Source organism: Mirounga leonina, unplaced genomic scaffold (genome assembly GCF_011800145.1).
Source record: "Mirounga leonina isolate KUSES-001 unplaced genomic scaffold, KU_Mleo_1.0 Mir_129, whole genome shotgun sequence".
NCBI lineage: Eukaryota > Metazoa > Chordata > Mammalia > Carnivora > Phocidae > Mirounga > Mirounga leonina.
Window position 1 is genome coordinate 25,339,902 of NW_023270323.1, and position 13,842 is coordinate 25,353,743.

At 36.0% G+C, this 13,842-nt stretch overlaps 1 protein-coding gene across 1 annotated transcript in view; it reads right to left on the reverse strand.

Annotated features, from left to right (window-relative positions):
* Positions 1 to 11,107, reverse strand: part of AMBN (ameloblastin) — a 12,523-nt gene extending 1,416 nt beyond the window's left edge. The window contains exons 1-10 of the mRNA XM_035004400.1: positions 11,025 to 11,107; positions 9,790 to 9,858; positions 7,216 to 7,266; positions 5,891 to 5,938; positions 5,297 to 5,407; positions 3,470 to 3,706; positions 2,552 to 2,590; positions 2,228 to 2,287; positions 2,091 to 2,135; positions 1,646 to 1,690 (exon numbers count right to left, since the gene is read on the reverse strand). Of these exons, the coding sequence (XP_034860291.1) occupies positions 1,646 to 1,690; positions 2,091 to 2,135; positions 2,228 to 2,287; positions 2,552 to 2,590; positions 3,470 to 3,706; positions 5,297 to 5,407; positions 5,891 to 5,938; positions 7,216 to 7,266; positions 9,790 to 9,858; positions 11,025 to 11,039 (720 nt within the window). The 5' untranslated portion in view covers positions 11,040 to 11,107. The remainder of the gene's footprint in view (positions 1 to 1,645; positions 1,691 to 2,090; positions 2,136 to 2,227; positions 2,288 to 2,551; positions 2,591 to 3,469; positions 3,707 to 5,296; positions 5,408 to 5,890; positions 5,939 to 7,215; positions 7,267 to 9,789; positions 9,859 to 11,024) is intronic.
* Positions 11,108 to 13,842: the final 2,735 nt, after the last annotated feature.

Here is a 13,842-nt window from a genome sequence, read left to right on the forward strand (position 1 = left end):
CTTTCTTTCTTTCTTTCTTTCTTTCTTTCTTTCTTTCTTTCTTTCTTTCTTCTTTCTTTCCTTTTTCTTCTTTCTTTCTTCTTTCTCTCTCTCTTTCTTTTAGAATATGTGTAAGAAAAAGAAGCTTGATTTCTCTGGAGGAATGGAAATATTTTCTTCCTGTGGACAGTTAGAATTGTAGAACTGACCATGTTTCCTTTTTCTGCCTTTGCTGTAAAAAATGTCCAACCCAGCGTCTTGGGCTCTTGACAGCGATTGTGCAGAGTTTTGTAACGTGCATATTTGTAATCTCATTTAATTAATCTCTTACAATTTTGACTCATTTTAAATTCTATCTTCAATTTTTTAGTTACACTTATTGTGGGTTTTTCATAGGCTGCAGCAAAATCTTTTGAGCATGAGACAGAGTATAAATTAATTAAAATTATAAGATGATAATTAACACTTGCTTGAATTTTCAGCCAGTTGTGTTGGTGGTATGTGGATCCAGTATTCTTTTCTCCTACCTTCCCTTGGCTCTCCACTCTCTGAATCTCTTCTTCTCACATCATCTCCTTGAGGGATGGCACTTGAGCCCCTAGGCTGAGCTAACTGCCTCTCCCCCTTCCCTCTCTCATAGCTCTGTTACCCTTTATCACATCATTTTGACACTATCTATCCTTGTATCTATCTTTTCCATTGATGAGACAGTAAACTCCTTGAAAACAGAAAGCTTATCTAATTTATTTTGCCTCTGTAGTGTCTTTCTATGCATCTAGTTCACAGAAGGCACTCAAGAACGTTGGGATGTGAGTTTTCTGTCAGTGATTGCATGTATATGTTTTTATTAATTTGAAGGATCTGTAGTGGATAATGATTTAATTTAGTACGGTGTTTGTTTTCTTTTGTTTTGTGCTCTAACAGATGTGACAGGTAGAAATTGCTGAGGGAAAATGTAAAATTGTGCATGTCTATTGGTCTCAAATTTTAAAGTTGTCATAGCATGGATAATAGAAAAAGAATATGCTTAAATGAACTCATTCATGCACTTTGAATTTTATACTAATCACATTTGAAACTTGGTTAGTTTTCTTTTCTTTTCTTTTCTTTTTTTACCTGAATATAGTTGACACCCAATGTCACATTGGTTTCATGTATACAACACTGTAAAGTCTTGTATGGTGAGAGATGGTGGCTGCACTTGTGGTGAACACATAATATATAGACTTGTTCATTTTCTCTTTCTTTCCGATCTCTCAATTTTGAGATCTAAATTACTTGCAACATTGTTGAGTTTGTTGTTTTGAGGGGTTAATAGTCCAAGAAGTGGGAATTCTGTACAAATCAGGTGTATCCTTTTTGGTTTGAAGCATATGCTATTCAGTGATGATGGCTTTTCAAGAGAGGTTTCTCCCCTGCTCATATTCAAGAAATGGGGCAAAATCCCATGTTCTAGAAGGGTCATTACTCAGAAAAAGATGACATGGGAAACATGGGGAAATCTTTGCATGTTGCATAAGAATCAGGTTTTGGTTTTGGAGTGGAACCATCTGAGTCCTGTGCTATATATTCAGAGACATTCGTGGCCAAAACCTCTTGCAGGAAGTTGTCTGTGACTGCTCTCCCCAGACCACTATTTTAATAAGAGTTTGAAGACATTACTCACCGCCATTTCTTCTGAACTCATGATGCCAAGTCTGGCAGGAGCGTTCTGTTCAAAAAGAAACAGTGCATCTTATTACAGCAGATTCCTATTATCCTATTAGCTACTCAAGACAAAAGTCACTTAGTTTTTCCTGAAGACTTAATATTAATGCTGTGCCCAGAAGCAGAGTAAAGTGGAAAGATGAGTCATTATTGAATAAATGTAGCCAATTTGGATAATTGAGATAGAAAATATACCTTTTCTTTAATGCCGCTGTGTGTGCATGTGTGTGTGTGTGTGTGTGTCCAGAGTTATTCAATAGAGAGTGTGCCTCCATGCCATTTCAGTTGCTAACTTAGGCATTCAGAGAATATGGACTGTTTTGTGTGAAGCCTAGATTTTATAATTTTAGCTCTTAAGATAACATTTAATTTAAAATGATACTTTTTGTAGGATACAGACTTACCAATTGATTTGCTCCATAGGACATGTAAAATATTCCCGGATAAAGCTAAATATAAATGCAATAATCATTATAAAATGCATTTTCCAAGATAAAAGTTTAAGTAAATTGCTGGCAGAGACATATTTTAAAAAGCTTACCGGCGATGGTTTATTTTGTGGCATTGGTCCCTGAGATATCAGACGGGCTATTTGGAACAACTTCAAGTGGTAGAAACCAGAATCAGTAATTCATTTTTGGTATAACTTAGGAAAACCTCCCATTACAGCCATTTCCAAGAGTTATAAGAAATAGCATTTTCAGGTGGATTAGCATAACAAATAAGTACTTAATATTTAAGAAAACAAAGGAAACCATTATACTTTATATTCATGGATAAATGGGGCAATGAAAAATTTTCACTCTTCTTTCTTGAAGTATAGATATTTTTCCCAAGAAAGTATCTTATTGAGATCTGTACTTACTGATGGACCTTGTGGATCAGCAAAATCCATTCCTGGTAGCTGCATCACAGATAAACATGAAAATTACTAAACCATAAAAATAGAAGTGGGCACACTCTTATTTATGACTCTGATAAAACAATCTAAAATGAGTTTCCTGATTTTCATTTTCATTTAGTCTTGGGCAGTACACCCAAGAGATAACAACTGCCTTTTACTGGCATGTCTCGAGTGCACGGGCAGGGAGACAGGGCATGTCTACCATGAATTTGCTTTGTTTTGCAGAGTAGAAAGTAATGAATTTGGGAATCAGAGCATGCCAGGTTGGTTTGAATCCTGGCTCTGCCACTTAATTATTCGGTAATACCAGGAAAATTTTACAACCTGTCAAAGTCTGTCTTTTTTTTTAAAAAAAGGATGATAATATCTATCTTTATAGGAACATCATCAGGATAATATGGGGGACTGTTAAACGCCTGCCACATACTCATTACATGGTACATTCCTTTCTTCCCACTGCTCTTGTCTCTACATTATTACATGATTGTCTTCTCTCTACCAGACAGAGAAATAATAATCCAAAATACTACGTGCAATGCTGTGGGCTCAATCACTCTTCTCAGTCCTTCCAACACTGAAAAAGATCCTGGGCTTCTCTGGGCTGTCCTATTTCATCTGAAAGCTTTCATCTTTTTGCAACTAAGGAACTAAATTTTATAGGCACGGGATCTTTTAGAATCCATGCCTTGTCTCTGATGGCAAAGGACAGGAATGGATATTTATATTCTACTCCCAGATATGCCAACTTCTTAAAAACATATTTGTATTGTTGTCTATTCTGCCTGAAAGTTCCAATTATTTAAATGTGCTCTGCAAATCAGTTTTCCTTCACTGAGTTAGTGGGTCATCCTGAGTTGACTTCACAGAGGAAAGAATTACCTCGGCCTTTGGTGGCTTCTCTGATGGTGCCACCTGCTGTTCAAGCATTGGCTCCTCTGCTTGCTGCAAGGGCGGTTGTCCCTGGTAAACTGGAGGCTGGGTTCCTCCCTTCTGGGCGGTGTCCTGGATGTCGGTTATAAGAGCAGACTGGAGGAAAGGTTTCTGTCCTGGCTGTTGAGGCTGCAGGGATGGCTGTGATGGGAGAGGTGGGGGATGCACAGGCAAAGAATATTCATACTGCAGAGAAATTGGAGAGGAGTGTCAGGAAGTGATAGCTCACTGAGCTGTGGTATCTAGAAGTTCTAAAGCAAAAGGGCTTGAGAAACTTTCTACCTGCAAGAGAGTCTAGGGGAGTTATCTTGAAGCTATGTTTATGTAGGAAGCACCAATTTATGTACAGTCAACCTTATTTGGGGCCATCTGGTGTATCTCCCTTACTTCCTTTGGGACTAGCTGTACTCAAGAATATGGAAAACTATTGGACTTTCTGGTAGAATTGTCGTTTCCTCCTCCAAGTTCCCATAGGTATGTCTCTTTTACCACTTTCTCACTGGATTACAATGATTTGTTAGATATCTTTGCCCCCAGGCCACTGAGAGACAATAATTTGTCTTACTTGTCTTTTTGGCCTTGGCCTTAACATGGTTCATAACAAATGCCTGGTACATGATAAATAATATATATTTTTTTGAGTTAATGAAAGGGGAATGGATCATTAAATAAAATACAAAATTCCTGCAGCATGGAGTCCATTTTGGAAACAATCAAGTGGAGAAACAGTCACTATTAACATAATTTATTGTCCCACGAAATGTGGATTGGTGAGTAATGCTACTTGTCGTAGAAAGGCCTCCTAGAACCAAAGGTTCCTGTTAAAACAACCATGTTTTTTTGCTGTTTTTTTTTTTTTTTTTAAAGATTTTATTTATTTATTTGACAGAGAGAGACACAGCGAGAGAGGGAACACAAGCAGGGGGAGTGGGAGAGGGAGAAGCAGGCTTCCCGTGGAGCGGGGAGCCCGATGTGGGGCTCGATCCCAGGACCCTAGAATCATGACCTGAGCCGAAGGCAGACGCTTAACGACTGAGCCACCCAGGTGCCCTATTTGCTGTTGTTGAAATTAACTGTGGTGAAGGGCTCCCTGTAGTTTTTAAATCATTTGCCAGCTCCTCAAAGTGGCTCTGCTTTGCCTCTTCAACTACCATGCATCTCTGAACTCCTATGGCTTTTATTACTTATACCTCACAGTGTAGCGCCTTGGGATATGGTGTCTTGTCTTATCCCCCAATCGGATGTGAAACTTCATGAACCTTGAGCCATTCTTATATGTTTCCACTTTCACTCTCAATCTACAACTTGGCTTATGCATTTCTTAGACAGCTAATAAATAATGGTGAACTGATTGATGTATTTATTGATTGCTGTAAGGTTCGTGATATTTTAACCAGGGCTTTGGCATCATTTTAAACATGCCTTTGAATAATTATTTTAGGAATCTTGACTAAAATGAGAATTGTCCAGGGCATCGTCTGCTTCCATCTTGAAGATAGTTATCTATTGTTATTACTCGTGTTGTTAACGTTAAGTCTCTTATATTTTGCAGGCCATATCTTCCTATGTGAAATAAATATATAAATAGGTCGAAAGTTTGGACCACTTTATTTTAAATTTTCCTAAGTACTAAAAACCATTATAGGTTTTGATTTGTTAATATTTGGATCATTTTTGATCCAAATATCTGTAGCTAGTTTATGACAATTTAGAGAAGACAAGTAGGGGAATATTTTTAAGCTTGAAGTTTCAAACACATTGATACAATTAACCTACCTGTTGAGTTTCATGTTCCCTTGGTCTCATCCACGGGAAAGAAGAATGTGGTGGGAGGAGACCATGCATCCACAAAGAATTAAATGATTTTCCAAAACCAAATCTTGAATACTAAAGACATGCAGGGAAAAAAAAGCATGCATTTATTTCAGTATTGGCTTAAACTTGGTTTTCATTTTCTATAAAATCCATAGAAAGTGTAGAGATAGCAAAAGTAAGTGTGACATTGGTGAATTTAATATGGGTGGGTAAATACTCTCTTCCAATAGACTTACTTTCTATTCTGAGCCAGACTGCAATATTCCCATAAATTTACTTGAGATTTAGCTTTGTGAGCCCTCATATTTTGGGCTGTTTAATAAAGTTCACAGCACAAAACAGGATTTTTTTGAAAATTCAAGAAAATTCAATATTGTTTTATCTACCATTCCATCCCAAGATCTTTTTGTTTTAGGTTATTTCAATTAGCCATTTTTTCTTCTTAGGATAATGTCTATTCACTAACACATTTTAGGAATTATGAAGTTGCTGTTAATATCACTACCACTACCACCATTCATTCTTTCAATAAGAAATATTTGAAACTAAGGTTACCTGAGAAAGCATGTTTAATCCCTGCAAACTTCCCAGCTGTCTCATTGTCTATCAAGAAAAAAAAAGTGGGTTAGTATTTGCCACATATATTTCTTTTCTGTATGATACAACTATTTTCTCAACTTATGGTATTATTAGCACAAAGTTTGTGGTGGATCAGTTTTAATAAAATAAAGATAGACACAAATCATTATTAAAGAGTGGAAATGTTAAACGTGGTTGTGCCATTGTTGTTGTTATTGCTATTAAATTAGTGAGCTTGCTTTTTTAATCATTAATAAAATAAGAGGGAAAGTATCATTTAAATGGAGGTCACATTGAAACATTGGAAAATAGCTCATTCAATTGAAATAGAAATTTAATTGTGAGAATATTGTTTCATTGACTCTCCCCCCCCCTTAACTTACTTTGCCTTTTATAAATCCAGCCCCTAAACAGGCAAACAAAACAAAACAAACCAAACCAAACCCTGCCTCCTTTCCAAATAAAAAAAGCCTCAAAATAATGAGTATAAAAAATATTGGGGAAAATGGTGATTATCTGGATAGATGGCCAAGAATGCTGCCAATTCAACAAAAAGTCAATTTCAATTTAATGGGAAGAGGTATAGAGTGCTTCGAGTTGATTTTAAGTTAGAAAGTGAGAAAAAAATAACTCAATGAAATTAGCTTCCATTCGAAATAAGCTTCTAGCCCATGCAAGTATTGATTCTCCCAGATTGTCATGATACGAATAAACTTATTTTTCTATTCAGAACTGTCAATATTTTCTATTGATATGGCCAAATATTTCTATTATGCTAAGATTTTCTAAGCAGTATTATTAGTTACGAGAACTGCAGGAAGACAGACACAAGATATGAACCAGGTACCATGGAACAAGGTTAATGTAATTTACAGGAGTTCTTATAAACAACTACATTTGTAAGGCAAATTTTCTTCATGGGAACATTTTCATATAAGATACTATGAGGTGATGGAATTAAATATAAACCATTTGTGGTTTCAGAACAATGTGTTTTATTTAATGTAGTAATTATATTAATATAGTAATTATATTATGTAGATATAATATATATTAGGTATTAAATATTAGTATTGATCTGATTCACACACAGATGACATTCTAAAGACTAAAATACCTGAAAGTTTAAAATTGCAGTAAAATGGTAAGATGAGGCTCTAATAAATGTCCTATACTTCTCTGAAGCTTCTCTAGACAGCCTCTGACTTCCGGCTAGGAAAACAGAGCCAGCCCATGGTGTTTCTCTCTTACTAGGACCATACAATGTAAAGCTTATATGTGAAGACTCTGACAGTACATACCTCCAGGCTCAAACTAGCCATGCCCGGTGTCCCAGGTTGCTGAGGAAACACCTAGATGGGAATAATAATAATTTTGAGATCTCTGGTGAGAACCCTCCTTAAATGCACGCTGGAAATAGAAAGCTAACCCAGTGCATAAAGTCCAGCTGTGAGGGCTTTTGACTTGAGCTTTTAAGCAGAAGAAAGAAGAATTTAAGTCAATTGGGGAATTCACATCATATTTAATAATTTTGCTTACACATGAACCATCTACCCTTTGTATCTTAATACAGCAAAATTTGATTTAGTTGGAGGTTGCATTGAAAACAAATAAGAAGTAAAATAAAGCTGCAAAATAGAATACCAAGAGTACTTTGTATTCTAAAAAATTACCCCATAGAAGCAAAAGGGACAAACTTAAGCTCAGTTTTCTTGTGCTTTTAGTATATGTGCTGCCTAAGCGAGCACAATTTTCTTGTGCTTTTGGCAAACCTACATGCTTCTGGCTAATGGAATGTGGCATGGGATCATGGCATTCAGCAAAACCAAATACAAAACCTAACTTGCCACCCATTCAAGGGGCTTCAACAAATCCTCTGTCATCTTTTGTGAAAGATTATTTTATGTATAAACCTATTGATCTGTGTTTATATTTTTTGGATCATATTCAAGATATAATTTTTTTAAACTAAAAAATATTCTAGCATCAAGTATCATTATACTTAATGTGTTCATTTAAAAATTGTTAAAAATACAGTTATACTTACACACTTTTTAAAGTGTGAGATATTTTTCTTTATAAAGCAATCTTTATACCAGTAGAAAGCCATGGAGAATGGAAGAGTAAGAATTAGAGTACATTTTGAGGGTCTCTGGTTCTTTGGCAATCCTTATTATTGATAGTCACAGATTCTTAATGCCTTCCTTCCTTCATTTATACCACAAATATTGACGGAGTGTCCACTAAATATATTGGGATTATTTATTTTTTATGAGTGAGAAGTTCAGGGATAGTTTCCTGAGTATGTTATCTACCCTCCACCTTCTGCTTTTTTATACAGGTAAAATCTCACCCTCTGAATCATGGAGCAAATTTCTCCAAATAATTCAGTTTTAGCAATGGATAGCGGGGAAGGAATTATAAATGTGTAACAAATACTCCAAGCAGAGAAAAAGATTTGTTGTGCAGACAGAAAGAGTGATGTGTGTGTGTGTGGGGGGGAGGGTATGAGCAGGTTGTTCAGCATTTGAGGGGACTGTGAGAGTAAAGCCTTCCTTCCTCCCATTGGCTGGTACACAAATAGGGTATCTTGGACAGATTCAGCTACAGGACAAAGTCTACTTTGCTTTCCATTTGCTCCAAGTCATGATTTAAACAATATTTACATGAATGTAAATGGACAGAGGATACATTTCCAGCAAGGAAGTAAAAGGAGAAGAATATCTAATTTGATAGGCGGTCAGTTGGCAATCCTAAGCAACTGTGGCCCTTGGGGTGGACCTGATTGACACAGGCGTGGACCAGCATAGGTTCCAAGAATGTCAAAGTATTAGACAGATAGTGGATGGCTGAGGCTGACCCCAATGTCAGTATCATACAAAAGTAAGCTAGGGTGGCACCTTCAATTTTTCTTTCACTTAAAGTTCATGTTGGGTAATGGAATAGAGCTCTTTTTATTTGTAGAATTGAGATTTTCATCCTTGTAACCAGTTTTATCCCTTTCCTCCCAAACATTTAACTTTAAGAAACCCAAGTAGCTAAACTTTTTTCTCATGGAACTGAAATATTTTAAAGTTCATCTGAGTCCAACTATGAGTTCCTCAAGACAAGAGACCATGTCATATTTACCTTCATGCCTCCAATGCCCAGCACATCGCTGGATACACGGCAGGTGTTCAATCAATATTTGCCAAATGCGTATAGCAGCTGAATAAAGTCTTCATGAAAACAGAAACACATACTATTGGCTGGAGTAGTTCAGGACTTAGAGGATTGTATTCATATGAAGTCAGATCAATATGTGATACCAGGTGTAGGACTATAACATACAATTAGCCCCTTTGCCACTGCATGTTTTGATTTAAGAAACTTTAGCTCTCAGTCACACAGTGTCTCCCCTATAAAACAAGTCTGTTGGTTAATTACTAGCTTCAAATGGAACTACTTAGCTCTGTTTTATGATCATCATAACTTGGCTAATATTCTTTTAAAAGTGAAGAAAATGTACTTCACTTTTGTGGAGAAATTTCTTCTCCATTTCAATTACATAAAGGTAGCAAGTAGTTGATAATAAAATTGTGCCATGGCATTGTGGAGGCTACATAAGTCCTTTATCTTTGAATGAATGGAATAAGACTTCAAAATTGCCTTTGGAAGAGTTTAATATCTCTTTGAATAAAAAATTATATTATTTGAATTACTGCTTTTGGATGGTAAGACTGATGTCTGGGCAACTATGACCCTGACTCAGTAGGAAGTCTACCACTGGATTAATTCAAATGAGTCCATGCATGGACTTCAGCCCACGTCCTTCAGTATTGTTTGGTATCCAACAATGTCCCTCTTAGGGCACAATCTAGAAAACTCTGACTTACCGGCACTGCAGAACTCATTTCCAGGAGGCATAAGATCAATATCAGGTCCTTCATTTTGAAAAGTGGGATCTGAAACAGAGTTAGGTTGGAGAATTAAATCAGATGAATTTTTATTTCAGAGTAGTTAAAAGACAATATTTCCAATGAGCCACATCTCTGTTCTTCCAAAACAATCTGTTTCAAAAACAAAAAACACAACTAAATGTTTCTAAACAACTTGTTTGTATTTACTAGTTTTTGGAATGAATTGACAATCAGTTAAAAAAATATCTAAGTACTTTTTTTTTTAAATGGAGCTACAACCTAAATGAACATGTAGGAACAACTTCTGTGCTGTGTTCTTTAAATGTTGTATTTCATTTTGTAAAATGAATTATGAATTTGAAAATCCTTTCCACTATGTGAAATTTTGGCCTATTAAATATCATTCACATACTTTCTCTCCAGAGTAAATTTTGAAATGCATTTGAAATATAATACAACCAACAATTATTTTATAGCAAACCTTTATTTGCAGGTATGTTAGAGCATATGATTCTAGGTTTCAGTTACCCAGATAACCATGCCAAAACCTATCTTTTTAAAAATAAGAATGAACTGAATATTTTAATTGCCTTTGATATTAGTGGGAAATATGTCTCAAAACTGAGTTTTCCTCTTTCTTTTTATTTTTCATTTTTTAAGAAGATTTTATTTATTTATTTGAGAGAGAGAGAGCAAAAGAGAGAGAGAGTACAAGCAAGGGAGGGACAAAGGAAGAAGCAGGCTCCGGATGAGCAGGGACCCTGACGCAAGGCTTGATCCCAGGACCCTCCTGGCTCATGACCTGAGCCAAATGCAGATGCTTAACAACTGAGCCATACAGGCGCCCTGAATTTTCCTCTTTCTAAAATGAATGATCTCTTCAAGTTTATTCTTAAGTTGAAAAGCCTCTCTACTCTTACACGAACAGAGATCTGACTAGCCAAGGGATTGCTCATTCTTTTATACCTTTCTAAATTATGCAGTCACCAATAATAACAAATAATAATAATAAAAAGAAGTCTATAGATTAGCTTTGTTTTCCTTAGCTGGTAGGGTATTAGACATGTCTTCTCTGGAACATACTAATGGTTTACAATAAACTATTATTCATCTTCTGGTGACAAATAAATATTCTCTTTATAAAAGCTACCTGGAGATAGAAAAAAAGAACGTATAGGAATCACATGGAAATCATAAAAATCACATTTTACCTTGAATGCTGACATGCACTGTGTTCTCAGGGCCTGGTGATGCCAACCAAGACAGTTCTAAGAAAAGAAGATTAATTTTTTTTCTGGACTGTGCCTAGGACTCGCTCTGTATCTCTCATTCAGGGAAGACCAGAAACCTTTATTTAAAGTGCCAATCCACCAATCAAAGTGAAGCAAAACGGGGAAAAAAACAAACTCTGCTCCTGTAATTAGCCCACACCCTTTTATTGCATGCAAGGACATTGGCCCTGTAGAGGCTCATTATTTTTAATTGTAAACCAACCCTTGTATTTATTTATTCAGAGAACTCAATTGCAGGGAAGACAGTAAAGGAATAATGGACATAAGTTCTGAAGACAATCATTTTGGTGGGCTGAAGGAAATATATATAAAATAGGTGTAAAATTAGCCATTATCTGTTTTGTGCAGGTTTTTATCTGCAGATAAAGCTAGTGACCCAGTGCCAGTTCTCAAGATGTTCACCCTCATATTTGTTGTTGTAAAAGTATCTCCCTCCCTTACCTTAACACACACAGTCTAGAAGGATACATAAGATAATGTTCTGAGCTTGGAAAAGAAAATGAATATATTAGATGGATAATGAATATGTTAAATTTTTTCTTCAGATTTTCCTAGATAGTTTTATATCTGAAGTTAATAGACTAGAGTTAGCCAGGCTTTTGTAAGAAATTTTAATTGGACCCTCTGAGAGGATCATTTCAGGTAAACCTTTGGTGCATGTTCTTTGCAGAGAGAGGGGTATAAATCAAAACATTCTCCATGAACCAATCAAGTCAATGGGCACTAGTCTCATCTCACTTGTCAGACAGACCCACTTTCACACATTTAGTACCAAGCCAGGTTAGTCATATTTGTGTCACTTAAAAGGCTAACATCAACATGGATGGGTTTTTCTCCATGAAAAGGTAAGAATGTCTTGGATGTGGATTGAACTTTAACTGCTTTTGCTATTTCTCTGCCCCACCTGATCTTCCCAAGGCTGTGATTTTAGATGTGGTAGGAATAAGAATTTAAGATTAGTTTCTTAAGAAGGGATGAGTCAGTACACTCTTTAGGGAAGTAGGGATGTTGCCAATTACAGGGAACACCGAGGAAGCTGGTATTTTAGGAGAAAGATGTCTTCATACCTAAGTGTAGGCCTAACATCTTCAAATAATGTTATCCAAGAAATTGTCTCTGAGAAACCACATTTCCTACTGATAACAGAATTATTTTTAGGATGCAAAGAAATAAGGAATGTGAATATGTTTTGTAAATAGCAAAATGTTATTGAAATAAAAAGTATTATTTTTGACCCCACCCTCCCCATTTCTTTTTATTCCAGTTCTGGTGCTTAATCAAGTCCTTTAATCTCTTTGAGTCCTAGTTTCTTCCTCTGTAATATAAAGATGATCATTTACTACCATAGGTTTGTTTTGAAGATTTGGTGAGGTGATAAAGATATAGTAGTTGCCATACAGTGGGTGCTCAGTAAATGGGTGATTGTCCTTTGCATGGGAGAAGCTTCATAAAACATGGGACCACAAAGATACGTGTGTGTATGTGTGTGTGTGTGTGTGTATGTTTGTTAAAGGAGAAGGATCAGTGGCAGTTAGGTCTATGAGTTCCAAGGAGAGTAGAGAAGGGACCTGATGGAAGGCATTTCCTCTGCATAGAAGTCAGTGCTGAATCCATGGGATTAAGTTTCCTGGTTTTCGGTTAACCAGGGAAATGGGATGGGTGTGTATGTGTCTTTTTCAGTTTATGAGCATGATCATGACATGCTAATAATGATGTTTTGGTAGAATTCATATATTCTGCCTCTCTCTTAAGCCAAGTATCTGATATATTATAAATGATGTTGCTTTTACCTTTTAAAAATGACTGTCACACTTAGTCCTGGATTATTGTCTTCCAGATATTACCTGTTAGTTTCTTTCTCCTTCAATTTCCTGTATACCCAGTTTATCTTCCTAAAATATTGGTTTCAGCATTTCACAGCTCCACTCAAAAGCTTTTTAAAGATCCCTAAAAGCTATAATGTAAAGTTTGCCCTCTGTAACTAGACAGTCAAATTAACATTTCAATTTACTTTTCCAATCTTCTCTCCCATTTTACTTGAGACTGTATATTGGTATAGTAATCATGATTATTGTAATCAGTTGAAGTTGGTTTCATTTTGCATCTAGTAAACAGTTTTTTATTTTTGATTTATGTTACTAGGAGAGTTAGCAATATAATATATCCTAATACATCCTATGAAAAATATTTTAATTACAAAGAAATATGGAAATTATTATCCATATATGAATGAGTGACAGTGATTCTAGACATTAAGGAAAGTACTGTAGTTGACGGAAGCTATGTTAGGCTGATCAAGACCATACCTTTATAAAGAAAAAGGGGAACACCAATTAAAAAAATGCTGTGTCCAAGCCACATGCAGAAGAATGAAATTGGACCATTTTTTTACACCACACACAAAAATAGACTCAAAATGGATGAAAGACCTAAATGTGAGACAGGAGTCCATAAAAATCCTACAGGAGAGCACAGGCAGCAACCTCTTCGACCTCAGCCGCAGCAACTTCTTCCTAGAAACATCGCCAAAGGCAAGGGAAGCAAGGGCAAAAATGAACTATTGGGACTTCATCAAGATAAAAAGCTTTTGCACAGCAAAAGAAACAGTCCACAAAACCAAAAGACAACCGACAGAATGGGAGAAGATATTTGCAAATGACATATCAGATAAAGGGCTAGTATCCAAAATCTATAAAGAACTTATCAAACTCAACACCCAAAGAACAAAGAATCCAAT